The sequence below is a fragment of the Pangasianodon hypophthalmus genome, chromosome 28, assembly GCF_027358585.1.
Source record: "Pangasianodon hypophthalmus isolate fPanHyp1 chromosome 28, fPanHyp1.pri, whole genome shotgun sequence".
NCBI classification, from domain to species: domain Eukaryota; kingdom Metazoa; phylum Chordata; class Actinopteri; order Siluriformes; family Pangasiidae; genus Pangasianodon; species Pangasianodon hypophthalmus.
The window spans coordinates 11,622,081-11,647,145 of NC_069737.1; the positions used below are offsets into that span (position 1 = coordinate 11,622,081).

Genomic DNA, 25,065 nt, shown 5'->3' on the forward strand with positions numbered 1-25,065 from the left:
AGTCAGGTGTCCACATACTGTACTTGTGGCCATATAGTGTATTTAACTGGGAATTGTCTGGTCAGAGACAACCTGCATCCCATTAACTTACATGATGCTACTGATCACCTTATCCTGCTTTTCAAAAGATGTAGAATTAAATCCATCAAGATATCCTTCAATCAATCTATAAATGAATCAATAAATTCAGTCATTAAAGAAACAAATATATACATGTTCATAAAATTAATAAAAAAAAACTTCATTTAATGCAATAAATAATTAAAGACCGTTTACACTGTATTTAATAAAGCATTTTATTTATTTATTTATTTATTTAATTAAACAATTATTTATTAATAATTTATTGAAAGATATTTTTTATTTTCATTGCTCCTTGCAGTTCCGGTGAGGCCCCGCCCCCTTTGCGTCATCACGCTGCGCCAGAAAGAATCACTCTTGGCGCCAAAGACTGTAAGCGTATCGTTACGCACTTTTGCTGCAACAACAACAAAAAGTTAATGACAGCTGTTGAAGATGGTGAGTTGTTTTATTAATCATTTGGCAGTTTAAATGTGGACACTGTAGCTGTAGCTGCCCTGCACAGCCGTGCACTGTGGCTTATCCGAGCAGTTTCGGAGTATAAAAGCAGAACCTGAACCTGGAGCTAACAGCAACTTTCACTGGTCATGCTTCAAATGGCTCACTTTCTCCCTGTGTAGGTGCCCTTCATAGGGGATTAAATAATGGCTTCCAGGTCACATAATGAGCACTATATATTCAGCGAGAAGGCATTTGTGATGCAGCCAGTTAAATGCAAAACACAGCAAGCTAATGTCAAGTTGCCTTGCAAAGTTTACACCCTGAAGCGCTCTCTCCATAATATTATTTATATTATTAAACAAAATAAAAGCAGATTCTTGGCTTTCAGTCTGGAAATAACAGTAAATAAAATAAAAGCTCAGTTTATATGGAGTTTATGAGGAGTTGGCTAACTAGCTAACGACAGGAAGTCAGCATGCTGAGATTAACAGTAATCTGTAAAGAATGGTTTATTCTGTGTTGTCCTGATAAAAGCTGCAGAATATAAAATCTGCACCAAACTAAGAAAAAAAAAGTTTCCTTTTAAAACCCCAGCCATAATTAACCCATAATTTTCCATTCTCTTAGGATTACATTACACTAAATGCAAACCCTGACTGCTGTAATGGTGGACAGTATGGACAGTCAAGATGCTTCTCATGATATGTAGTTGTTTTTATGATTATATATCAACTTAGCTGTTTAGCTTTATGAGGATTTTTTTTTTTACTGGTATTTACTGGTAAGTCTAAAATTAACAGTGATGTCATGCATATCATGCATATGATCAGAAGATAAATTGTTCTAAGTTAAGTTGATTCTCTGGTTTTGAATTCGAGGAAGAAATAATCTGTCTGATTGCACGTCTAAAACCATCCCTTGTTCCTGTGGCAGGATATACGCAGATTCTTCGCGCCAAAGCCTGGCCACGGTGGTGGCAGCAGCAGCACTGACGACGAGCCGAAGAATAAAAAGAAACCCGCTTCCAAGGTTCAGGTTGATTCTGGAGAAATGTACCGTGGTTCTTGTAGCGATGTCACATTAGAAAAGGTTTTGATCTTTCCTCTTCTCTCACTTGCTCAGACTACAAGCTCCAAATTGGAGGAAAAACGATCAGTCAAACGGAAGAAGAGGGTCATTGCTGATTCAGGTGCAGTGCAGATTCCTTATTAAATCCTGACTATAGCTTCTTTGGGTCAGATCATAACGTGACATCAGGGGTGCATCCATACTGATGCTGGTATCGGGTATCCTTCTGATACTAACATCCAGTACCACGTCATACTGTGTGACGTAAACCTTAAATATACAGCGTTTCTGGCAGCACACAGCAGCAACCAACATAAACCGAGATAAATAAAATGCTCTGTTATATTCCTGATTACTTAATAAATGGTTACTCATTTTCATCTTGGTATCAACCAGTACCAAAAGACATGTACTCGTTATGAAGAAAATGGTACTGATACACTATAAGGTCAAAAGTTTGTGGACACCTGACCATCACACCTATATGTGGTTCTTCCCCAAACTGTTGTATGGGATATCTTTGTATGCTGTAGCATTACAATTTCCTGTCACTGGAGCTAAGGGGGTCTAGTCCAAATCCGTTTCAGCATGACAGTCGCCCCCGTTTACAAATTGAGATTTTTCTTCCATGATGACATGGTGTGTTAAGGTTGGAGTGGAAGAAATTGAGTGGCCTGCACAGAACCCTGACCTCAACCCCAATGAACATCTTTGGGATGAGCAGGAACACTGACTGCACCCCAGACCTCCTCGCCCGACATCAGTGCCTGACCTCGCTAATGCTCCTGTAGCTGAATGAACACAAATCCCCACGGCCACACTCTAAAATCTAGTAGAACGCCATCCCCGAAGAGTGGAGCTTATTATAACAGCAAAGGGGGACTAAATCTGGAATGGGATGTTCACCAAGTACATATGAGTGTTATGGTCAGGTGTCCCAATACTTTTGTCCATGTAGTGTATATCCCTATGTATTTGGAAGGGATGATTGCAGGCTTTCTGTAGATCTTAACTGTTGAAATTGTAGACATCGTGTCTGTTTCTATCTCTCGGTTTCTCTCATCTGGCAGATGAGGAAGAAGAGGAGAGGAAAGGAAAGAAAAGCCCTAAACAGAAGCCTGCAGCATCTGGGAAGAAAGATCCTGTGACTTATGTGTCTGATTCAGGTGAGGGATGTTCTAGAAACAGACATGCCATTGGAGTATGCTATTTTAGTGGTTCACATTCATACAATCATGCCTATAAATATTTGGACATTGAAAATTATTGTTATTTTAGCTGTCTACCACAGTATATTGGATTTGGAATTAAATAATGAATATGACCTCAAAGTGAGGCTTTAATTTGAGGGTATTTACATCTAAATCAGGCAAACCGTGTAGGAATTGCAGTAGTTCTTATATGTGGGTCCCCAAAAGTGGGACCAAAAGTAATTGGACACTTGGTTGCTCAGCTGTTCCATGGCCAGGTGTGTGTTAGTCTCTCAGTATTTCACTCACATTTAAGCAGATAAAAGGTGTTGCTATCAGGTGTGGAATTTGCATTTGGTATCTGTTCTGTTAACTCTCAGTATTAAGTCCATGGAGCTGTGACTGACGGTGAAGCAACACCAAAGGCCCAGAAGACCACAGAAAACAACTGTGGTGGATGACATAAGAATTGTTACCCTGGTGAAGAAAAACCCCTTTGCAACAGCTAGCCAGATCAAGAACACCCTCCAGGAGGTAGGTGTATCTGTGTCAAAGTCAACAATCAAGAGAAGACTTCACCAGAGTAAATACAGAGGGTTTACCACAAGATGTAAACCATTGGTGAGCCTCACAAGCAGAAAGAACAGATTTCAATTTGCCAAAAACATTTGAAAGAAAGCCTGTACAGTTCTAAAGCAACATCCTATGGACAGATGAGACGAAGATCAACTTGTACCAGAAAGATGGGAACAGAAAAGTATGGAGAAGGAAATGAACTGCTCATGATCTGAAGCACTTATAGCAATGGAACTGGTTCTCTAGTATTTATTGATGATGTGACTGCTGACGAAAACAGCAAGAGGAATTCTTGCTGAGAATTATCTGCTCAGATTCAGCCAAATGCTTCAAAACTCATTGGACGGCGCTTCACAGAGCAGATGGACAGTGATGCAAAGCATACTTCGAAAGCAGCCCAGGACTGGCAAAAGAAGTGGAATGTTCTGCAATAGCCAAGTCAGTCACCTGACCTGAATCCTACTGAGCTGCAAGATGTCTATGGGTTCCAGACTTCAGGCAGTCACTGACTGCAAAGGATTTGCCACCAAGTATTAAAAATGACAATTTTTTTTTATGTTAGTTTACCACTTATTTTTGGTCCCTTTAAAAAGGAGGGGCCACATATAAAAAGTGCTGTAATTCCTACACCATTTACCCAATTGCTCTTTATTTAATTTCAAATCCAAAATACTATGGTAATCAGCTAACACCTGTCAATGTCCAAATATTTATGGTCGTGGATATATAATTCTAGTTTTCTTTCTCTCTGATTTCTTGTTAGAAATGTTTCCACCTCTGCATACGGATCAAGCCGAGTCTGTCATGATCCACACTTAAGACCGTATACCAAGATAAAGAAAATTGTCTATACTGACCAGCTCTGTCCTGTTATTCTAGACTCCGATGACGCCTTTATGTCTCTGAAAAAGTCCTCGAAACTCAAAGAGAACGGCTGCAGCAAAGGGAAGAAGGACTCGGACTCGAAGGAGACAAAATCGAAGCAGGTGAAAACGCCTCCTGTTAAATCCCCGAGCGCGAAAGGAGAAGCGAAGAAGAACGTACTCAGTCCGACTCCTCCGAAGTCGACCGCGCCCAAACACACCCCCACCTCTGCGTTTGATTACTTCGGCAACTCCACGGCCAAGAGATCCGATAAGAAGCTGGTGGCCAGTACGAGCACCAAGAGGAAAGTGGTAAGTACATCAGCAGGGCTACAGTGTCCCTCATTCAGGCCCGGTTCACAGCTGGTGTTAACCGTTGTGTGGTCAGAACCTGATGGATGGACGATTAACACAAACTGAGTTTATGAGATCTCAGGAGTCATTAACTGGTCGACCGCATTCCAGTTACAGACCAAGCAAAGTATTTCAGCAGGTTTAGATGAGTACGCTAGCAGAATCGATCCACGTGCATAAAACTAGCCGTAGTTCAGCGACTCCAGTTTTTAAACATGAACCAGTGCAGCTTCTGTAATAGATTCTCTCTTACAGCCATTCATTCAGCTTTATATAAATTATTTACCTGAAGGCAGCTCAACATGAAAAGGGAGAGTTTTCACAGACTTGTACAAAAAAGTGATGACACAAAAAGTTTGTTCAAATCTAAAAGTTGACAGCAGAATTTTTTGATTGGAAAGCGAAGTATGAGAAGTAAGTAGGTTAGTCTCCGCTTCATGTTCAGAACAGATGGTACGATGATCTGTGGTGTGAGGCGGAAGTAGAAAGATGAAGCGAAATGCCACAAAACATACAGTGGATATAAAAAGTTTATACGCCCCTGTTAAAATGGCTGGGGTTTTTTTTTTGCCTTTATTGTGATACAGCATCCAACAAAATTCAAGTGAAAATCAAATTTCAGTAAAAAGAAAAACAAAACACCACTATAGTAGTGAAGTTGTTACAGTACTGTGTGTTTAGCTGCACTGGCAGTATTAATTAGTATTAAGTATTAATCTTGGTCCATATAAACTGATGAGTGTCGTGTCTCCTCCAGCCAACACAAGACACCGAGGAAACACCCGATGATGCGGCCATCGCTAAACAGTTACAGATGGATGAGGACATGGAGGTGAGTTAGACACGTGCATATGATCACGTGAAGTATTGATTATTCATTTTGCAGTCAGCAATAAGCACGTGGAGTTGCAGGTTGGATCTGCGTACCTGTGTGATATGAAGGTTAAAACACGCTGTAATTATGTTTGTCGGGGGATAAACGTACACCTGCCAAACTGTTTTCTGTGTCTTCCATCTTACGCTGTACAGATTTCAGCCTGATCAGCTGCGTATAGAACTTTCCGAGTGGCTACTGATCAGTGGTTTGTGACTCCCAGAATCCACTGCACAGGATTTTCAGTTTCCTTAGAAAATGATTGGGATGACAGCTTTTTTCTTTTTTTTTTTCCTTTCTTTCTTTCTTTTGAACAGATGACATAAACTTTCTTTACGCAGTTGAACGTTAGGTCTGTTTAATCGGCTCTGTTGTTGTCCTTGTGAATTAATTTAGATTTATCGTCTAAAAATATTTAAATATTGACAGACTGTGGCAGTGTTTTTTGTTTGTACAGTCTTAACATTTGCATATAGTGTTGATGTACAGCGGAAACTCGTGTGTGTGTGTGTGTGTGTGTTAGTTGGAGAAGCAGATCCATGAAGATGAGGAGTTTGCTCGAACCCTGGCCATGTTTGACGAGGCCCCAGTGCCTAAAAAGGTAACTGAAATGTTTTCAAATGGCTTTTTATTAACACATTATTTGTGTGAGTCCTAATAAAGTCTAATTCCTCAATCCAGCCTTAAACGTTTTCTTTGTCTTTAATAATTCTACACTCCCAGTGTTTAAATATTTGATTAAATCATTCTCTATACAGGTGGAAGCTTTAATAAACCAGATGTAGTGTGTGTAGTGATAGTAATGTATTTGTAGCTTGTCCTGAAAGACCCAAATCCTTCCAAGTCATTTAGAGGGAAAAATATCTTCCTTTACCCTGCATTATAACTCGACCACACACTTGACGTTAAACACGTTACTCTAATATTGAATTTTTTTTTTTTTATGTCCAGTAGCAGTGACATTCGCTAGACACTGATTCAGTTTAAATCCTCGTGTGAAGATTCAGTTCTAAAACAGTTCATCTTGATGCATCTCAATTATTTTATTTCTACAACCTACACAAATGTTTCATTCCCAGTGTGGCTGCTTGCTGATTTTAAAAGATAACGCAATAATTTTCATCTCTATTTAAAAAAAAAAAAAAAAAAACAACAAAGAAAAATCTAGACATAATTTTCCATTATATCTGCTTTAATCAGAAATATTTGGTAGTTTTAAAATTTTTCTATATAAAATACTTATTGTTGCATCTTTCAAGAATTGCGATCAGTTGTTTTTCCCACCTATAATGTCCGCAATTTGTTTATTTTTTCTTCTTTTAAAAATCATTTCTTGCCTGATAACATCCCAAAGTTGATTTTTTTCCAATAACAGCATGTTCTGAAGTGTTTATTTCACCTTACACCACAGCATTTTGTCAACAATTACATGTTTTTTATCCATTTATAGTTGCATTTAATGTTGTTACAGTTACAAACAGTCGTTCCCTCACCAGCCTCTTTTTTTTTTTCTCTCGCAGTGTAAATAAGACAATAGCTCATAGCTTGTTACCTTCTGAGCAATCAGATTTGAGAATTCATCAGCGCTATGGTGTAATGAAATGTGGAAAATCGCACTCCTCTATTTTTGAGCTTAAGGTCCGGGTTAAAATTTGCTGGTTGCCTGTAGTTTTGTAGTTGGGAGTGACCTGAATGCCTGAAACTATTTTTCCAGATAATTGTTTTGAAGTCAGGTGGTCTGTAATATTTTTTTTTATCAGGCTCGTGTGGACTCGCGTTCGCCCTCAAAGATCAGCTCTCGAGCAAACGGTGCAGAAACCAAGCCCGTGCCGAAGGAGCCTTCGCCGAAGAAGAGTCCCGTCAAAGCCAGTTCCAAACTGGCTCTGATGAAGAAGAGAGCCGACGAAGAGCAGGAACAGCGGAAGAGCGAGAAGGAGGAGAAGAAAAGCAAACTCGTTATCTCCCCGAAGAAAGAGCCAATAGCACAGGCTTCATCCGAGACAGCGGCCACTCCCAAATCAGGTGTTTCTCCAGGAAGCGCAAAACGCATTTCCACACCCAAGAGTGGAGGAAGCAACAAGACCTCTCCTACTAAACCAGAGGTACAAGCACCTCAGAGAAAGAAAGAAAGAAAATAATATTTTATCACAATTACGATTATTATTATAATCTTACGTCAAAAAGATATGTTTACGTGTTTAGTGAAGTTTATTGGTTTGGATAATTTTTTTTTTTCCAAACATAATACCACACTGGAGCTTTTTTGACTTTTTTGATTAAATGACAGAAAAAGTACATTTGAAAGCAATTTACTATAAATGAACTAATTTTGTCAAACTCGACTTTATGATAACTAGTATATAACTAATATTGTAAAAATGTAATATCACAGCAATATAATGTTAATTTATTAATGTTTTTTTTTTGTTCCAAAGTATTTTTATTGAATATTTTGTCAAACATGAGACATATAATACCGTTAGACATCTTTTTCATTTTTTAAATAACATCCCTACCCACAACAATTCCCCTGTTGCACAATTATACATTTAATTCTAATATGAAGGAAATTTATTAATATGTTTTTAACACTGTTTACATTTTTTTTTGTCCTGCATTCAAATGTAATTCCAGTGCAGCTTTTTCTTTCTTTCTTTCTAAATTGGAGTGCGCATTTCAGAATTGTAGTTCTTAAGCCGTTTTCTTGTCTTATGTCTCATCTCTCTTGATAGATCAGTCCGGAGGACTCGGAGAAGAAGCGTATGAATTCTGCAGCGTTTCGGAACTACCTGAACCGAGAAGGACCTCGCGCTCTGGGCTCTAAAGAGATCCCGCAGGTAATCAAAACAAACACACACTCGTATACGTTAAGAAAAGTTTAATTTAAGATCTGCAGTTAAAATGAATCTCCTGGTTAAAAATAAATGTAAAAAAATCCAGAAGAAATAGGTGCATAAGCTGTGGGAGGTCCAAAAGCCAGAGATTCTGTCGTTCTCTGATTGGCCTGATTGGCACCCTGCATGCTTTCAGTCCACAGGGACTGCCATCTAGCTTGTTCATGGAAATATGCAACGCTGCCTACAAACTAAGTGGAGAGACAAATTAAAAGCGCATGAAGTTTGTTAGTAAGGTGTTGGGCCACCACGAGTTTCCAAAACAGCTTCAGTGTGCCTTGGCACAGATATTCTGGGACTGTACTGGAGTGATGAACTCTTTCTTCCAAATGATATTCCCTTAATCATGGTGCTGGGTCACTCCAAAATCTTCCCTAAGTGTTCCATCAGATCTGTGAAGATCTGGTGAATGGGGGATATAGCACTTCATTTTCCTCATGCCCTGTAGTTGGGGGCGGAGTCATCCTGGAAGAGACCACTCCCATCAGGAGAGAAAGGCTTCATCGTAGGATAAAGTTTGTACTGATTTGCGGTAATGATTCAATTTTTATGGGAACGAGTCGACTCAAACCATGTTAGCAAAGTACTATACATGTAAAGAACCCAAAGACAGCAGTCTTTGTTATCATCCGCATGGGATACATGCTTTATGTTAGGAACTTGTTAATACTGCCTTGTATAAATTTAATTAATAACAATTGATATTGTCTTGTATTGTCTGTGTGTGTGTTAGGGAGAGGAGAACTGCCTTGAGGGCTGTGTGTTTGTGTTAACGGGTGTTTTGGAGTCCATGGAGAGGGAAGATGCGAAGTCTCTAATAGAACGCTACGGTGGGAAAGTCACGGGAAACGTCAGCCGGAAAACCACGTACCTGGTGCTGGGCCGAGACAGTGGAGCCTCCAAGACTGAGAAGGTCTTTCATTCTTCTCATCTCGATCTCCAGCTTTTCTCTACTCTCCTCTTGCTTCTGCTGTTCTTCTCTCTCGTTCCGCTGACTGGTTTGATGTCACTGTCTGTAGCACTGAGTAATAATGTTTTGAAAGAAAACTCAATGTGTTTATGTTTATCTGTTTTCCAGGCACAGGGTTTTGGCACCAAGATCATAAATGAGGATGAGTTACTGGAATTGATCCGAACCAAACCAGGCAAAAAGTCCAAATACGAGATCGCTGCAGAAGCTGAGGTTTGACAACACGCACGCGATGAGAATTATTTATTCATCACTTCAAAACCTCTTTGCAAACGATAACTTAGACAGGCTTATTAGCGAATAAATGAATGATTATGCATAATTATTCAACCTTCCAGCCAAATTTGGTCAGTTTCATTTTTGAAATGACCCACAGGAGACTGCCAGTTAATTATTCCGCATTTATTCATGTCAGTGAGCCACTGCTGCGGAGATATTGTCCTGAAAAGCACTAACGTTATAACATTTATAAACAGTTGTTCCCTCCGCAGCCTCTTTTTCTAATCTCTTTTGAAGTTAATAAGACAGCACAGGGCATCTTGTTGTGCTATCGAGAAAAGTCCTCTGTCCTGAAGATATTCCTGTGTCGGAAAACCTAGTTCCAGCTTTACCTCTGAGTGTTACAAAGCGCTGACACTGGAGACTCCTTCCCGAAATGTCCTCATAGGAAATTCCACCATACCAATAATTACACTGTGATAGAAAATGATTCAACACACTGGCAAACATACAGTACACATAGATATTGGATTAGTGTCTGCTTGTAGGCGTGGGTGATATGACAAAATTATATCACGATACTTGAAGATGTATAAGATGTAATATTTCAGAAAAAGTAGATGTGAGAAAATTTACGCTGGTATCAGTGTTAGATTGTCGTCTTGCCCAGCCCTGTCTGCTTGTGTCTGAATCACACTAATGCTTGCTCCTTGCTGTAGAGTATAAGACATCCTAACATTTAAGGATCTATTAAAGCTTTTCACCTTTTTCACAATTTCAGAGTAAAGCCACTAAATCAAGGACCCCAGACTCTAAAGTCAAACGCACCCCTCCAGGACGCAAAGTCTCACCCCAAAAACCCTCTGCAAGCAAGAGCAGTCCCTCGCCGAGGAAATCGCGGCCATCTTCCTCTTCTACCCCTGGGACTTCTAGAGCTTCCCGCCAAGGCTCCTCATCCGAGGTCAGAAAGACTCTGGAATTCGGTGCAGGAAAAAGCACGCCCTCTGTGGCAGAGGACGATGGCACCAGCCTGTTGTGGGTGGATAAGTACCGCCCCCGCAGCCTGAAGAATCTGATTGGGCAGCAGGGTGAGCAGAGCTGTGCCAATAAGCTACTGAGATGGCTGAAGAGCTGGCATAAAAATCACAGCGGCAATGCCAAACCAACAGGTGAGCGTGTGTGTGCGTGCACGTGATTACGCAAAAGCTGGCAGGACGCGTGCGCTGATATTCCGAGTGTGTTTGTGTATGTCGTTGAAACTAGACTGAGGAAATATAAAAACATACAGTGAGCTAATTTTCTACGTAAATGTTTAACTGCTCAGGTGGTTGCTACGTAAATAGAAATATTATATTAGAAATAGTGAATAGAATCCAGTAGAAATATTTTCATGTCCTAGTACAAATAATTTGGAAAATTATGTAGAAATAATAATAATAACAATGTTGTCGATAATGTTAGGTTATGTCTGGATTGGCCTCGTGTCAGTCATTTTATGGACACACACCCAACACCCCTTCTCATCCTCATAAATCATAATGAGGAGAAGTTGCATGTTTATAGAGCTTATTGGCTTTCAAGCGTCTGATTGCGCTTAAAAGTGATGTCATGTTGGTCCTTGCTAATGATAACCGTTAGTTAGCATGCTAACTAGTTAAACCACCATACGTTTTGAGAGCAGAGCTTCGTGTTCATGGGTGGAAATGCGGGATTCCGTTTTTGAGTTATTCAACTCAACCCATTTAAGTGTTAGAGACCTGTTTTTCACAAATCTTACCTAATGCACCTTTAAAGCAGCGATAAGTAAAAACAAGAAATCAGCTTGTCCCAGCCGCCTGGGCTACTAATTTTGTCCACCTCTGCACAGTGTGAGCCAGGTTTGCCTTGTGCTGATGATGTCACCTTTTAACATGCAGCATACAGTGTGTGTTTTTCTGTCTTTAGATATGTTTTCTGATTGTCTCTCATCTTCTCGTTCTCTCTACAGCTGCTAGGTTTGGCAAGTTTGGAGGTAAGGATGATGGTTCTGGGTTTAAAGCTGCTTTGCTCTCTGGACCTCCTGGTGTGGGGAAGACCACCACTGCTGCTCTTGTGTGTGAGGTCAGTCATTTTGTATATATATTTTTACACATTTTATTTATATATATATATATGTAAATGCATTTTATTACAATTCCTCAGTCCAGGTGTCAAATATAAAAGAGGCCAAATAAGGAAAAAAACAAAACACTTTGTCTTTTTTTCAGTACAAAACTGATATGAGATCTAATTGGTTACTGACTATTTTTTTCATATTTGCAGGAACTGTTAAACTGTAAGACTGTTAAAAGCCGCTCCTGTTAAAAGGCAGCTTTTTGCTTGCAGATTGTGTATTTTACTATCAGAGTGCTACAGGTTATCCTCAAAAATACCCAAAAAAGGAGCAGTTGTCTTATTTTCCCAGTCGATATATGAATTTGGAATGGGTGCGCAGGTGTTCTGAACACTCCAGTATTAACTGACACGCTGGAAGCCCCGTCCCCTTCCCCCCCATTTCACATTAGCGATGTCTCATCTCCTATCGATTTTCCCGCATGAAAGATGCGCTGACGCGGCACCCTCGCTTTCTGTCTCGGTAACGCTAACTGTAACATTAGGCATCAGTTCGCTATATTTATTAAGGGTTAATACATTAATACATTTGTACATTTTAACCATTTATAGTTGCATTTAATGAAGTACAACAGCTGCAAAACAAATTATTTCCTGTCGTTACATTACAGTAATGTAAACCTGCCATAAACAGTCGTTCCCTCACCGGAGAAAGATCAACGCAGAAAACTTAACACAACAGCATCACCATTTTGTATAACTGATACAAAATACTGACACTGGAGGCTCCTTCCAAATTTTAAACATCTCCGAACTTCAGCTGATCAACGATTTTATGTTTTGAGTTGATAAACAGCATGTTTTGTAATTTGCTTTATTGTTAGATTTATGTGCGTTTTATGTGGAGGGTCTTTTACACCTGTGAATTAGCTGGTACTATAGAAAAGATAACTTATTAGAGATTTGAATTAGAGCCGGCACTACTGTCAGAGCTGCTGTTATAGAAAATTAACCTTCTGAACAGGCGGATTTGAGAATTCAACAGCGCTGTAGTATAATGATGAATGTATCATTCCATAAATAATAAAAACCTGTGGTATAATGATGAATTTATCATTCCAGGTTCTCGATATCTGCATTATAGGCGTAGATACACTACCGAAAGAATTCCGAGCTGTGAAAAGCAGCTGTTATGTAAAGTTATGTGTAAATACTAGAGGCTGGTTCAAAAAAAAAAAAAAAAAAAAAAAGTGAAGAGAGATGTTGAACTGTTAAGTGATGAGTTCCAACACTAATTTGAGTTATTTGTGCTTATATCTGCAAGTAGGAGTAAAGAAGGTCAGTTATCCATTGCTGAATAAAAATGCAGGTGTTTCTGGTTTGGGGTGTGTGTGTGTGTGTGTGTGTGTGTGTGTGTGTGTAGGAGTTGGGTTACAGTTACGTGGAGATGAACGCCAGCTGCACCCGCAGCAAGAACAGTCTGAAAGAAGTAATCGCCGAGTCTCTCAATAACACAAGCATTAAGAACTTCTACACAGGTATTTCAGCCATTCATACAAAGGACATGATGTGCTGCTAAGAAAATATATAGTACTATAATGTTTTGTTCGTAATCTTAACATTTGGTTTTAAAAGCAGATTATTAGCTTTTTATTTGTACCAATTTTTTATTGGACTGCATTTTAACTGAAATATCTGCCTAGGTAATTTAAGCTAACTGCCAAGTCACATACACTTCCTGTCATAACAACAATCTTATCCATGCTGAATTTTGTGACGCATCATTTAATATGGAAGCCGTAATAATGACTAATACGAAGACGTTTCTACGCTCTAATCCAGGGGTTCTGAAATGTTTTGCAGCCAGGGACCCCTTTAACGGTGAAATAAATTCCACAGACCCCCTTCAGGATACAGATTTACGTCGTGAACCTTATCTTTTCACCAGCAGAACACATTAGGTCCAAGCTGCCTAATAAAAACGCCTGATTTACCAACCAGTGTTGGAACATTAAAGGGAGCGCTTCAACATTTTCAACGAATCTCTATCCAGCACATTGATAGTGTATGTGTATGTGTAATGATTACAGACAAATTTCAACATCTTTCCTCATACAGAGAAAAAAAAAAGAACAGAATATGTGTTTACTCAAAAACTCATTTCTAATAGACGTCTCTAGGGCGGTTTTTCACTTGCATCATTAACCAATATACAGTTGCATCTTTTAAACATACAGTACTGGTACTGCTTTAAGGAAAAAGGATTATATTTTTATGTTTTTATGATTCAGAAGGTTTTTTTTTTTTTTAAACCCACAAATGTTACAAGTGCATTGAGTATGTTAGATCATTTGATCATGTAAGTAGATATCCTTTAAGACTTTTTATACTCTTTACACTAAAACCAGAAAATCTTGGTAAAATATATGAAAACATTTGCATGTATATTTATAATTTATTTTACTGAGGGTTACTGTCCATCAGACAAACTACCCTCACTGATCACTTTATTAGGAACACCTGTACTACTGCTCACTCATGCAGTCAGGTGGCAGCAGTGCGATGTATAATCCTGCAGATACAGTTCAAGACCTTCAGTTAAATGTTCACATCAATAATAATAACCTTTATTTAACCAGGTAAGTCAATTGAGAACCAGTTCTCGTTTACAATGACGACCTGGCCAAGAGAAGGCATAAAAAGCATGTGCAAATCAATAAAGACATTATGCAATTACAAATAACACAATTATATACAGTGACATAAAAACAAACAAATAACTAAAAACAAGTACAATGATCCTGTACTACTGACTGAGTTAAATTTTTAAAGGAAGTAAGTGAAACGAATGAACTAAGCTTTAAGGAAAACTGAAAAGAGGAACGACCAAACGAGGTACGGGCTTTAGGTATGCAGAAATTAATAAAACTACTAGAGCGCAGATTATGACTTATATTATGAATATTAAGAAGTGACTGTAAATATAGCGGAGTTTTCCCCCAATAAGAGTTTTATAAATAAACAAAAACCAGTGAATTTGTCTACGAGAATGAAGAGAAGGCCAGTTCAATAAAGAATACAATCATCTGACTGGGGAAAGTGGTTTTGACCGCCGCATGTTTGTTGGAGCCAGACGGCTTTGACTATTTCAGAAACTGCAGACCTCCAAGGATTTTCCCGCGCAACGGTCTACAAAAGGGTGCGGATAACAAATTAAAACATTCACTAAGTGACAGTTCTGTGGATGGAAACTCCTTGTTGATGAGAGAGAGGTCAGAAGAGAATGGCCAGACTGCTTCCAGGTGAAAGGACGTCTACGGTTACTCAAGTAACCACTCTGTACAGCCGCGGTGAGCAGAAAAGCAACTCAGTCTGTGCAACACGTCTAACCCTGAGGAGGCTGGGCTTCAACAGCGGAAGACCACATCGAGTTCAAATCCTGTCAGGCAAGAACAGGAGCTTTACTAGATAGCTGATGATTGGAAAATCTTCCCCCTCTGTCTTCCTCCAATCTTCAGCTGTCCAGTTTTGGTAAATTCTGCCCCTTGTAGCATCAGCTTCCTATTCTGCATGATTTTATGCATTGTGCTGCTGTCCCATGATTGGCTGACTGGATAACTGCATGAATAAGCAGGTGTACAGGTGTTTCTATTAAGGTAGCGGGTGAGTGTACGTTAATAAAACGATGCGTAACTCATACCAGAGCTGCTGTTCTGCAGTTTTATCTAACACTAGAGCAATAGAATAAAAAATAGTCACTTTAAAAAATGACTTTGCTTGTAATGCATTAGCAAAAATGCTTCCACATCTCTGAAAGGATTAATGTAGAAATATTAGAGCTTACTTTACAAATACGTTTGGCATCAGATTTCATGAAAGAGTTAATCATTTATTGATTTCTCTAACAACTGGACACAGTAGATATGGATTAGACTGGAAAGGCTTCAGGGCGGATGTAAAACGTTGTAACAGAAATGAGTTGTGCAGTTAGTCACTGAAGCTGTGTGTGTGTGTGTGTGTGTGTGTGTGTGTGTTGTCAGGTGCATCTCAGACGGTCAGCGATAAACACGTCCTCATTATGGACGAGGTGGATGGCATGGCAGGAAATGAGGACAGAGGAGGAATACAGGTTCTTTTGTTTTTTTTTTGTTTTTTTAACTTGCACAGTGTTACCCACTAAAAAAGAGTTAACCCATATTTTAATCCATTTACTATTTCCCATTTGTCTTATGTGCAATGCCTGCAGGAGATGATTGGCCTGATAAAAAATTCAAAGATCCCCATCATTTGCATGTGTAACGACCGCAACCATATGAAGATCCGCTCACTTGCTAACTACTGCTTCGACCTGCGTTTCCAGCGGCCTCGTGTGGAACAGATAAAGGTAGCGAAACCTCCTCAAGTACAACAGAGCCGTTTGTCTCGGGATAATCCAAGCTGTTCATTATTGAAGCAAAAGAGCGTATATAAAACCTGAGAGAATTTCTTAATGTTTGCTTTTAGACTGAAGTGTCTTCCTCTCTTCTTTCTCAATAATCAGGGTGCCATGATGTCCATTGCTTTTAAAGAAGGTTTAAAAATCCCGCCTCCGGCCCTCAACGAAGTCATTCTGGCGTCAAATCAGGACATTCGACAGGTATGTTCCACTGTCAAGAGTGTTTAGATGGAGATAGAGCTGGGAAATATTATACGATGTCCATATTCGGATGGTACTGCAGCTGAGTTTTGATCAAAATGTGGTTTTTCTGCCTGTAACATACACTGAAAAAAAAAATTCAACAAAACTGCAAGAAAAAAACGCATTTAACGAATGCGGTGGTCAAAAGCCTATCTGCAGATAAACCGAAGCTAAGTGTGGTTTCCTCACACAGCGAATGTCATGTTTTGATCAATTTGTTAGATATGTGCCATAATTTAGATAATATAGATACCAATAGAGTTACCAAGTGCTTAAAATATTTTTAATGCATTATTGCTGATGTAGTGTACTAATCTGTAAGTGTTGTTTGACTATTTTTTATATGTAAAATAAAGATATTGAAAGGATGGGTTTCTCAGTCTGTAGACTATGAACAGAGATAGACATTAGAGATAGATTTCGTAGTCACTTAGTCATTTACTGTATAATTTGTGTGATTTTAAAAAAAATTGATAACATCTGTTTTCTAGCTGCTGTTCATTTCTATGCCTCTGCCACTAGGTGGCATTGTGTTTTTGTGTTGTCCAACTGTGCGTCTGCCCAAAATACTTTTTTTAGCATGACATCTCAAGAACGAGCGGTTGAATGTGTGTAGGATTGATTTGTTATTGTCTTTGTATCCAGCAGATGAACTGATTAAATTTTGGAATTGATCCAAACAGGGCCAAGGTCATTGCAATGTGAAATGTCTGAAATCGTTTTTCTTCAATAGCTTCCTTCCTGTTTGAAGTGCAATACTGTGCGAAAGTCTTATGCACATGCAAAGAAATGCTGTAGAGCAAAGATGCCTTGAAAAATAATGAAATTAAATGTTTCTACGTTAAAAAAAATACTATAAAGAGCAGTAAACAGTAATAAATGAAACAAAGTCAATATTTGGTGTGACGATCCTTCACTTTAAAAAATAAATTAGTATTCTCAGGTGCAGTGTGTGCAGTTTTATAAGGAAATGAGCTGTAAGTGTTACTGAGCATCTTGCAGAAGCAGTCACAGTTTTTCTGGAGACTTTGACTCTCACATTCGCTTCTTATTTTTGCAGCGAAACTCAGCAGCCTTCATTATGTTTTTTTTTTGTCTGAAAAGTGTCTCTTATGTATATATGCTGCTTTCTTTACTGCCATACAAACATTTTTCTGTAACATTTAATTTTGTGCTGGAAAACTAATGTTTGGAATCTAAAATGTTTTTTGCACTGAATCAATAATGTAGAAGTCATTAAATAAAAATCTATAACAAAGTTTGTACTAAAAAAAATAGGGTGCTAAGACTTTTGCACAGTACCGTATATTTTAAGGGTATTTGAAGGATACGAATTAGTAAAAAGAAGGACTAGGCTTAGTGGTGGAGGCATCGAGTTCTACTTGTTTCCTCATTAAATGTTTTATAAAGGTAGATGTTATATTGCGGTGCATGTTGTGGTTTGTGGAAATATAGAAAGGTCCTGAAGCTAAATTAGACCAAGGTCAACCCTATCCAGGGCCATGAAATAAATCAGATAAACATCTGTATTGGTACAAATAATAATCATGCTGGTGCTTCTGCTGTAAATCGGATGTGAGAACAATATAACGACCTATCTAACAACTTAAAGCTCCATGAGAAAAATCTTTATTAGTACTTATAAACTTATAAATGTATTTTTGTATAGCTTTGTATGTTTCGTGTTGTTTGTGATCCAGGTGCTGCATAATTTGAGTATGTGGTCAGCCACAGACAAGGTCATGACCTACGACCAGGCAAAAGCAGACGCTAACAAGGCCAAGAAGGACATGAAAATGGTACCAGCTTACACACTCACATTCATATATGCATTATGGTAGACGTACCAACAGCAGCATCATTAGTATTGACTCCTCCTGGATGACTGAAAGTGTGTGTGTTTGTTTCCAGGGACCATTTGACGTGTGCAGGAAAGTGTTTCTTTCAGGCGAAGAGACCGCCCACATGACACTGATTGACAAGTCCGATCTTTTCTTTCACGATTACTCACTGGCACCGCTGTTCGTCCAAGAGAACTACGTACATGTGCGGCCAGCTGCCGCAGGGTAAGACGTGCACACACACAGACATGCGCGCATACACAGAGTGATGTGTTAAAATATACTGTGTACAGTTGCTTTGTAATTAATATTTTTCATTGTTTATTCAATAGTGGTGTTGTATTTCAGGGGAAATCTGAAGAACCATTTAGTGCTGCTGAGTAAAACGGCAGACAGTATCTGTGATGGAGATTTAGTGGATAGACAGATCCGCTCTCGCCAGACCTGGTCTCTGCTACCCACGCAGGTAACCGAAGTGCATACACACTCTGTCACACCATTTCCTTATTTATCAATGAACAGCAGTTGTGATTAGACTTTATTATCATAAGAGAATATGCAGGGGTGGACAAATCATAAATTCATTAACGAACCCCCTGAGGAAGTGACATGTGCTTTAATGTGCTGCCCAGTTCCATTACATTCTAGCTTAAAGCTATTATTCGATTCTGGTCTGCTTCATCATTTTTTCTCACCTGTGCGGTTACTCTGTGTACTAAGCAGGAGAGTTATATATAATAGCTTTTATGCTTTTTTTTTTGTGGTCAGAGTTCCACATATCCGCGTGTTCCCGAGTCTGAAAAGGTCATCTGTGCACACTAATTAATCTGCCTAGTAAAAAAACGATACGTGTAGCACAGCAGTGGGTGGGAATCAGAGCAAGTATCATGTGCTATATTTACAGCCTACTGAGCCTACTTCTCTGCTGAATTTAAAAAAAACTAACTAAAAACTAATAATCCGGACAAAAAAAAAATGTGCTGGACCCAGGCATCCAGGCTGTTGATTTATCCACCCTGATAACAATCATAATTTAATCATAATCACAATTATTTAGCCATAATAGATTGAGCTATTAGTGAGCTTAGCTAACATCAGCTCAAGAGCTCTAAATGTTACATAAATAAGGTGACTAGAGACCTGCTTATACTTTTATGCACAGATCACAGATAGGACAAGACTGATTTAAATTTAAAAACTATTGAATGTGCAAAATCGGATACGAAAAGCAAAAAAATGTAATTGAGAATTATATTATACAGTATCATATCATATTGTATAGTATTGAATTAGAATTTTGTATATTAAACTCCTAATATAGTATGTGTTTTATGTATGTTTCACATACATTTTTTTTTTTATCTTTGAGTCTTTTATATTCCTATTTTATTATTCCTAATCCTATATTATATTTTATATAAGGAATACATACTTATAAAGCCTGTTGTAAAAGAAAAGGCTTAATTATTATATATCCGTGGTTCTGATTGATGGTGATTATTTTTTTTGTTATTTTTTTAAAGATGAAACTCGTTGGATTGGTGTTATCATACAGGTCAGAGAATTAAACCTTTTTTTTTATATTTATTCCGTGAACTGTGTGTGTATCATCTAGGCAATCTATGCCAGTGTGCTGCCTGGGGAATTGATGCGTGGTTATATGAGTCAGTTTCCCACGTTTCCCAGCTGGCTGGGGAAGTTCTCATCCACGGGCAAACACAGTCGCATTGTACAGGAGCTGTCCTCACACATGAGTCTGAAGTGAGTACTTCGCACACACACACACACACACACACACACACTCTCTCATTGCTGTTTGGGGTTCCAAGCATATGGTAGATACGGCTAAAAAGAAATCGTTATTGGGTTCTAGCGCACTTGTACCACAGTGCTGCTGAATGCTTGGCAGAAGGTGTCAATTTAACTGCAGGTCTGACCGAAGTGCCGTTATTGTTTCTATAGTAACAACTTACAGATTTGTAGGGTGGATGCTCCACATAAACAGATTAAAAAAACGTGTATAATCGTTTATATGGTGAAGATTTCTGTAAGACGACGTTTATTTATGATACGAGTCAACAGAGCCAATGCTTTGGTAAAGCTGTAACTACAGGACAGAGGCATTTATGCTTTATAATTTCTTAATAACATAACAAGCTGCATTTTTTGTCTTATTAACTAAAAAGAGAAGGAAAAAAAAAGAGAGGCCGGTGAGGGAACAACTGTTTGTAGCTGCTATAACACAAGTGATAATAGGAACTGACTTGTTTCACAGATGTTCCATGTTATTAAGGTAGCTATAAACAAATAAAAAAATAGCTGTAGTATAAGCGGAATCAGCTGCATCACACCACCTCGTCATATTTTTTTCCATAATTAGTGTATGGATTTTCTTTATTATCTAGAGCACTTACAAATGGACTAAAGAGGAGTTTAGAATTCAGCCAAACGTGGAAGCTAGATCCAGATCATTGCAAACTCTTTTTAAATTAAATTATACATAATAACATATAGTTTATGAAGCATGTCTTGAAGTCTGTTCTGAACGCTTGTATTTTCCACCTCAGAGTGCTTCCATTTCTAATGAAAGGTGTTCATTATGTCGGTTTCATAGCAGCTCCTTTCACTGAGAAAAGATAATGAAGTGTGGAAGTGCGGAGCGCTGTATTTAGTTCTCAGAACCTGCAATCCTAATCGTATTCCTCTTTCTGTAGGACGCTGAGCAGTAAGCAGGCAGTAAATCTAGACTACCTGCCCTACCTGCGTCCTGCCCTGCTGGAGCCTCTGCAGTGTCGTGGGGCAGATGGAGCCAGTGAGAGCGTGAAGCTCATGGATGACTACGACCTCATCAAAGAGGATTTTGACAGCATCATGGAGATCAGTACATGGGGTGGACAACCTGATCCGTACTCCAAGCTTGACCCCAAGGTATGAAGACCCATTGAAAATGTTTCTTTGATTCATAAGTCATGATTATTACAGTTTCAGGAACATGTTCTGCTTAATGGCTGTAGCAAGTTCGTCTTCAGTTTCTTATACATAAATAAACATTTCTTATACATGTACTGTCAGTTCAGGAATTTGTCACCTTGCATAGATGGGGGAAATGGTTGTGAAAAAAAGTCATTGCGGTCATGCTTAATCTCATAAATACATTTTTAATAAAGCCACATTTTTAACAATTATTGGCACCTGTAAAGATTTTTATGAACAAAATCTCACTGAATCCTATTCGTCCTATTATTAAATACTATCCTATGTGTATTACTTTTTAAACATCAGCTGATTGTTTAGCTGCTCTTAAACAGTCATCCATGATCTCCACTTTCACTGGGGTGTAAATACAAGGTGACACGAAGGCCAAATTTCCTTAATTGTATTTCCTTAATAAATTAATACAAATGAAATGCATAAATCAGGCAATGGTGCTTAAAAATGGTCAGAAGTAGATAGAATAGAAATATGCCAGAAGAGTGTATTTTGCCCCTACACACACAGTGAGGAGGTTGGTTAGAAGGGCAAAAATTTCTCAAGATTCACAGTTGGAGTTTTGCAGAAGATGGTAGTATTTTCTCAAAAATTAGATTAAATTAATCTAAAATTAGACACTACCTTAATGTCAGAAGAAAGCCTGGAGTTCTCTAGATGCTACTGGAACTTTTTACAGGACCTGAATTCTGGTCAGATGAGAGAAAAATAGAGGTTTTTGGTGAATCTGTGGTCTTGTGGGGTTGTTTTCCCTCCAAAGTCCCTGGGAACCTTGTTAGGCTACATCGCATCATGGACTCCATGAAGCACCAGGAGATTTTGGATGAAAATCTGTCTGCCTTTGCCAAGAAGCTACACATGGCTCAAGGTTGGATCTTCCAGCAGGATAATAATCTAAAACATGCATCCAAATCTGCACTAAAATGGTTCAGTGAGCACAGAATTAAGCTTCTGACATGGCCATCCCAGTCCCCTGACCTAAAACCTGTGCAGTGAGCTGAAGAGAAGAGTCCAGGAAATGAGACCATGGAGGATGTGGAGAGATTCTTTACTGAGCAGTGAACTCAGGCTCCTTGCTCTGTATTCTACTCAGTCATGTTGGCAAAGGGAGGTATACAAAGTATTAAATGCAGGGGTGCCATTACCTGTGACATGTAGTTTTGTTGCCAAAATAGTTTTCGATAAGGTTATTATTATTATTATTATACATTTTTAAAATTTTCTTAGAATTTACTTCAAGCAAAGTTTAGATTTCACTTATATTTTCAGTATGAGATTAAGATAATTTTTTTTATCCATCTTTACCAAGAGTGCCAATAACTGTGGAGCGTTGTATTGTATATAAAAATGAATAGTTTATATAAATGAAAAAAAGATAAAAGAAAAATGTGTGATTTAAGTGATTCTAATTGAAATTTTTAAGGAGATTGCTTTGTTTATTTATTTGTTTACTGGTATCTTTACTATGCAAAAATGACAATGCTATAGTGTAATTTTAAAGTGCAGTCACTGACTTGGCCATTTTCTCTGCAGGTGAAAGCTGCATTCACACGGGCTTATAACAAGGAGTCGCACTTGACGCCGTACTCACTGCAGGCAGTAAAGAAAGGTCGCAGAGGAGCAGTCGACGCTGATCTGGCTTTAGACCCCGACAATGACCTCCAGGGACAGGAAGAGGAGGAGGAGGAAACTCTTAATACGGATGCCATGATCAAGGTGAATTACAAAACGCCAATATTGGGTTTATTATTTAGTAACTTTACACTGTTAACATTATTATTTTTCCTAAACCTGAAAGTGTTGATTAATTTTCAAGGAAAATCACAGGTTTGTATTAATGCGCTCGTTCTAATGTTATCGTTTCTATGGTAATAACTTACACAGGGACTTGTATGGTGGATGATTGATGTGAACATATGTATAAAGTGTGTATAAGTTTAAAACATATGTAGTTGTTGATATGGTGAGGTTTTCTGTGAGAAGATGTTCAGTAAGCTTTTTTGGAAGGACGCTCCAGTATCATTCAGGAGTAAAGCAGTGACTACGTTTTTCAGGATTGCCTTCAGGAGGGCTTTACAGTTTTACATTTACATTTTTGTCTTATCAACTTCGAGAGGAAAAAAAAAAGAAAGAGGCTGGTGAGGGAATGACTGTTTATAGCTGTTATAACCTAAGGTATAATAGGAACTAACTTGTTTCGTAGACGCTGAACAACATTACACATAAGTATAAACATAAAATTTTATAAATTAAAAAAAATTTATTGTTGACATATTGCTGTGGTGCAAGAGGAGTAAAAAAAAAAATATTGGGGTGGCAACAGTAACTTGGATTGCATCACACCCTGTTGTTGATTATTCTTCTATAAGTGCATGCCCTGTTGTGTTTTATTCCTTACTGTTAAAATCTAGAACTGCATAATAGTGTATAATCTGTATTAGCCTATATAGTAACAGGTGATCAGCAAAGAGTCTCTTATAAAGTCGATTATACTATACATACACTTTATAATAGGCTTTATAGTATTACATTATAGTGTTTGTATGATCTTATCTGTGGATCTGTTGATCTGTTGTTCTACCACTGACTTCTCTCTATAAATATCTATCTTTCTGTCCCGACCCTCCAGCAAAAGAAGGCTAAACCTACAAAAGAGGTCAAGCAGGAGAAAGCAGGGGATTCTGGAAAGGGCAAAGGCAAAGGAAAAGGCAAGAAGTGAAATGAGGCCTGCACTGAGAAGAGCCGTACAGGAAGGCATATTGTAAACAAGTGCTCGGTCCTCCTCTCTGTTAAGAACTCTGATGGCAGGCGGCAAAGATCAGACCTTCCTAAGGCTATCGAAAGGTCAGTATTAACAAGGAGTGAGGGGTGGAAAGAGGAGGCATTTTCAGCAATTAAAAGCGAGTGGGCGGCCATTCCATCTTCTTGCACTTGACTGGATGAAACGGACGATAGAAACAGGGAGCACATTCACACACAGCACTCATTTACATACACACAGTAAAACTTAAAACCATCTATGACATCAAACATCTCTCATCTCAGCCCTTACTCTCATTACACCTACTATTTCTTATTCACTTGCAGCTCTTATAAGGTTACATAAGCACTTTGCATAAATCACATACTGCTCTTGAAGGCTTCCTGAAGATGATGCACATTCAGAACGCATTTGAACCGTGAGCTGTAAATATATATGCGCAGTTGAACTCGTATATAATTTGATATTTAGTCAATTTGAAGATTGTGGGAAAGAACTTTGTTTTTGTGTTGGCTTTTTTCTATGGAAATTTTTCTTACAAACTGACAGTGTGATCTACTGGCCTGTAGTATAGACTGTATATGACTTTGGATTTTCAACAAGCAATTAAAGAATGAGTAACGTGAGAGTGAGTTGGTGTGGTCAGTGATTTACTGGACTAACTTCATCTTTTACCTTTTCTCTTTATGGATTTTGCATATACAAAGTAACTTATAGCTACAATCGGTGGCCATTTAATCAGGTAAACCCATCATACATATACCATGTTCAGTGTGTAAGTATACACCGATCAGCCATAACTGCAATAAGCGCAAGGATCTGACCGACTGTGACAATGACCAAATTGTGATGTCTAGATGACTGGGTCAGAGCATCTCCAAAACGGCAGGTCTTGTGGGGTTTTACTGATATGCAGTGGTTAGTACCTACAAAAAGTGGTCCAAGGAAGGACAACCGGTGAACCACAGACTGGTCAGAGTGCCCATCCTGACCCATGTCCACTGCCGGAAGCGCCTATAATGGGCACATGAGCATCAGAACAGGATCATGGAGCAATAGAAGAAGGTGGCCTGGTCTGATGAATCACGTTTTCGTTTACATCATGTGGACATGGGTGCATGTGTGTCTCTTACCTGGAATGGCACCAGGATGTACAATGGGAAGAAGGCAAGCTGG

The 25,065-nt window shown here is 38.6% G+C and overlaps 1 protein-coding gene across 1 annotated transcript; it reads left to right on the forward strand.

The window, feature by feature from the left end:
* Positions 1-377: 377 nt before the first annotated feature.
* rfc1 (replication factor C (activator 1) 1) lies at positions 378-24,515 on the forward strand. The gene is made up of 24 exons (XM_026943178.3): positions 378-519; positions 1,456-1,551; positions 1,645-1,711; positions 2,661-2,756; positions 4,236-4,531; positions 5,331-5,405; positions 5,971-6,048; positions 7,208-7,549; positions 8,180-8,284; positions 9,075-9,254; positions 9,420-9,524; positions 10,312-10,699; positions 11,518-11,630; positions 13,045-13,159; positions 15,662-15,750; positions 15,868-16,005; positions 16,162-16,257; positions 18,000-18,098; positions 18,211-18,365; positions 18,489-18,606; positions 19,756-19,901; positions 20,855-21,068; positions 22,662-22,844; positions 23,758-24,515. The coding sequence occupies exons 1-24, from the start codon at positions 517-519 to the stop codon at positions 23,845-23,847; spliced, it is 3,387 nt and encodes a 1,128-aa protein (XP_026798979.1). The 5' UTR covers positions 378-516; the 3' UTR covers positions 23,848-24,515.
* Positions 24,516-25,065: the final 550 nt, after the last annotated feature.

Bases quoted from the DNA above. Each gene is read 5' to 3' on its own strand.
- rfc1 (XM_026943178.3), top strand. The intron at 8,285-9,074 runs GTAATCAAAACA...TGTGTGTGTTAG, and splicing joins GCTCTAAAGAGATCCCGCAG to GGAGAGGAGAACTGCCTTGA. The intron at 18,366-18,488 runs GTAAGACGTGCA...GTTGTATTTCAG, and splicing joins GTGCGGCCAGCTGCCGCAGG to GGGAAATCTGAAGAACCATT.